Source organism: Episyrphus balteatus, chromosome 2 (genome assembly GCF_945859705.1).
Source record: "Episyrphus balteatus chromosome 2, idEpiBalt1.1, whole genome shotgun sequence".
In the NCBI taxonomy this organism is placed as follows: domain Eukaryota; kingdom Metazoa; phylum Arthropoda; class Insecta; order Diptera; family Syrphidae; genus Episyrphus; species Episyrphus balteatus.
Genome location: NC_079135.1, coordinates 65,265,699 through 65,267,800, shown reverse-complemented (window position 1 = coordinate 65,267,800; position 2,102 = coordinate 65,265,699). Strand labels below are relative to the sequence as shown.

General features: G+C 34.1%; 1 protein-coding gene across 1 annotated transcript; it reads right to left on the bottom strand.

The window, feature by feature from the left end:
* Nucleotides 1-671: 671 nt before the first annotated feature.
* LOC129911070 (transcription factor A, mitochondrial) lies at nucleotides 672-1,882 on the bottom strand. The gene is made up of 3 exons (XM_055988729.1): nucleotides 1,703-1,882; nucleotides 1,071-1,643; nucleotides 672-1,008 (listed from the first exon to the last, which is right to left on the bottom strand). Exons 1-3 carry the CDS (start codon nucleotides 1,768-1,770, stop codon nucleotides 897-899), a joined length of 753 nt encoding a protein of 250 aa, XP_055844704.1. The 5' UTR covers nucleotides 1,771-1,882; the 3' UTR covers nucleotides 672-896.
* Nucleotides 1,883-2,102: the final 220 nt, after the last annotated feature.

Here is a 2,102-nt window from a genome sequence, read left to right as displayed (position 1 = left end):
AGCTTAGATATAAGTATTTTGAATTTTTAAGAATACAAAGGGGTTAAGTAACAAAATTCATTTTTTTTCTTTTTATTTTGAATAGTTGTTTTCTGTTCGCATGGTTCCGATAAAGCTTTTTCATAAAACCAGTGGTGTTCCCTTGGTATGAACATCATTTGTTCCTTTAATTTTTTTTTTTCACCCAAAAAGGAGTTAAGTGCTGTTACCCCATTCTTCCACTCATATTATGCGATTTTTTTCTCGGACGAAAAAGTCTTTGTTTTTTTATTTCACCCAAAAAGGAGTTAAGTGCTGTTACCCCATTCTTCCACTCATATTATACGATTTTTAGTTGTAAGTAACCCCTTTATACCAAAAATGAAAGCGCTAAATTAGAAAATACTAATCGTAGCGTGACGTAGATTAGACGGAAATTTAAGTTTTCGCAAGGCATCCTTATTTTTCAGAAAAAACCGAAAATCGAAAAAATGTCACTTACCCCCTTCTTCATCCAAACGCTTCAATTATAGTAGTACATTGCGATCGTTTTCTAAAAAACATTTTTAAATTGTCTTGAAAGTGAAAGTTGTGATGTTTCGTCAGAGTTCTAAAATTATCACACGAGAGTGTTTCTATTTGAAGAAAGAGAAGAGCACCAAGAATATATGTACATTATACCAAATCAAAAAAGACTTTTCGGAGCCTTTAAAAAAAAAGCTAAGTGCAGACACAAAATCAAACAAAAATGTTTTTGTGAATTCAGTCAGCTTATTTATTGATGTTTTTATATAATTAAAAAAAAAAACAAACAAAAGAACTTATAATTATTCAAGAAATCAAAAATATGTTAAAAATGAAAATAATTCCTTTTGTCGAGGAATAACGAATCAACGTTGAAAAATGAAAATACAAAATTATTTTCTCGACTTAGATCTTGGAGTTGGTGGATCAACTAGAATTTCTGGTCGAACAACATCCATGTTGCCAAGGCTAACCATTTTCTCTTCCCATACAGCAATATCCTCTCTGAAAGAAGTACCACCCAATTTGATAAAAACCAAATATTACGTAACAAATTTTGAACTTACTTGTACTTGACCAATTTGTCTCGAAACATCTGAAGGAAAGGTTCTTTTTCTGAATCACTTAGCTTTGCCCACTTCTGAGTTATGGTAGCGTGCCATTGTCTATATGTTTGATTGGGACCTTGAGGTGTTTCTTGTCGCTCCTTGGAAACAAACAAGAGGAAGGCAGATGCAGGCTTCTTGGGGCGTTCTAATTGAGCAATTCGCTTTTTTGTCATACGCCGTTCCTTGGCGATATTACTTTCATCTTTCAATTGCTTCATTTCATAGCGTTGTTCGTCAGTTATTTGGCTATCATACTTTGCCCGAGTTTCAACATAAATTGTCTTTTCTCTTTGATATTCCTCTTGGAATTTCAGCTTAAGGGCAGGATCAACTGTTTCCCATTGCTTAGAAATTGTTTTGATAACATCGGTGGCTTTAAAGTGCGGATTCTCAGCTAGAATAGTCGGTCGAACTTGTTTGATATATCTAAAGAATGGTGTGAGTGGTTTTTTGGGTTTTGGTGGGAGTCCAACTTTTTCCTCGAGGTTTTTTAATCCAGCTGCAGGTTGACACTGGATAACACCACCCGGTCTGAGAGATTCGTTTAAAAAGTTATAAAAAAAGAAAACACATTTAATGAGAGTACGTACCTGATGGAGTTTGTGAATATGCGAGAAAAATTATTTGTTGCCCTTAAGGCACAAGTGAGTGAAATCATTTTTTATTGTGAAAATTAAAACTAAACAATTTGCGTTTAATGGATGAGAAATAACGTAACCAAAAAAAAGTCTTGAATATAGCTGTCAAAACAAAACATGTCGGATTCTTGACACTTCGCCAAATGCGACAATCGCGTTCAGGCTGAAATAAGTAAGCATTAGAGCCTACTATTGCACGTGTATTAAGGTACACGTGCTACACGTGTATTTAAATAATTCGTGCCGAAGCACGTGTATTTGTAAATACACGTGTATTTATATTTACACGTGTATTTATATTTACACGTGTAAATAGCGTTCGAACAGGTAGATTTGGTGGCGATTTCCTAAA

Bases quoted from the DNA above. Each gene is read 5' to 3' on its own strand.
- LOC129911070 (XM_055988729.1), bottom strand. From the start codon at position 1,770: ATGATTTCACTCACTTGTGCCTTAAGGGCAACAAATAATTTTTCTCGC. The intron at 1,644-1,702 runs GTACGTACTCTC...CGAATCTCTCAG, and splicing joins ATATTCACAAACTCCATCAG to ACCGGGTGGTGTTATCCAGT. The intron at 1,009-1,070 runs GTAAGTTCAAAA...TACTTCTTTCAG, and splicing joins GACAAATTGGTCAAGTACAA to AGAGGATATTGCTGTATGGG.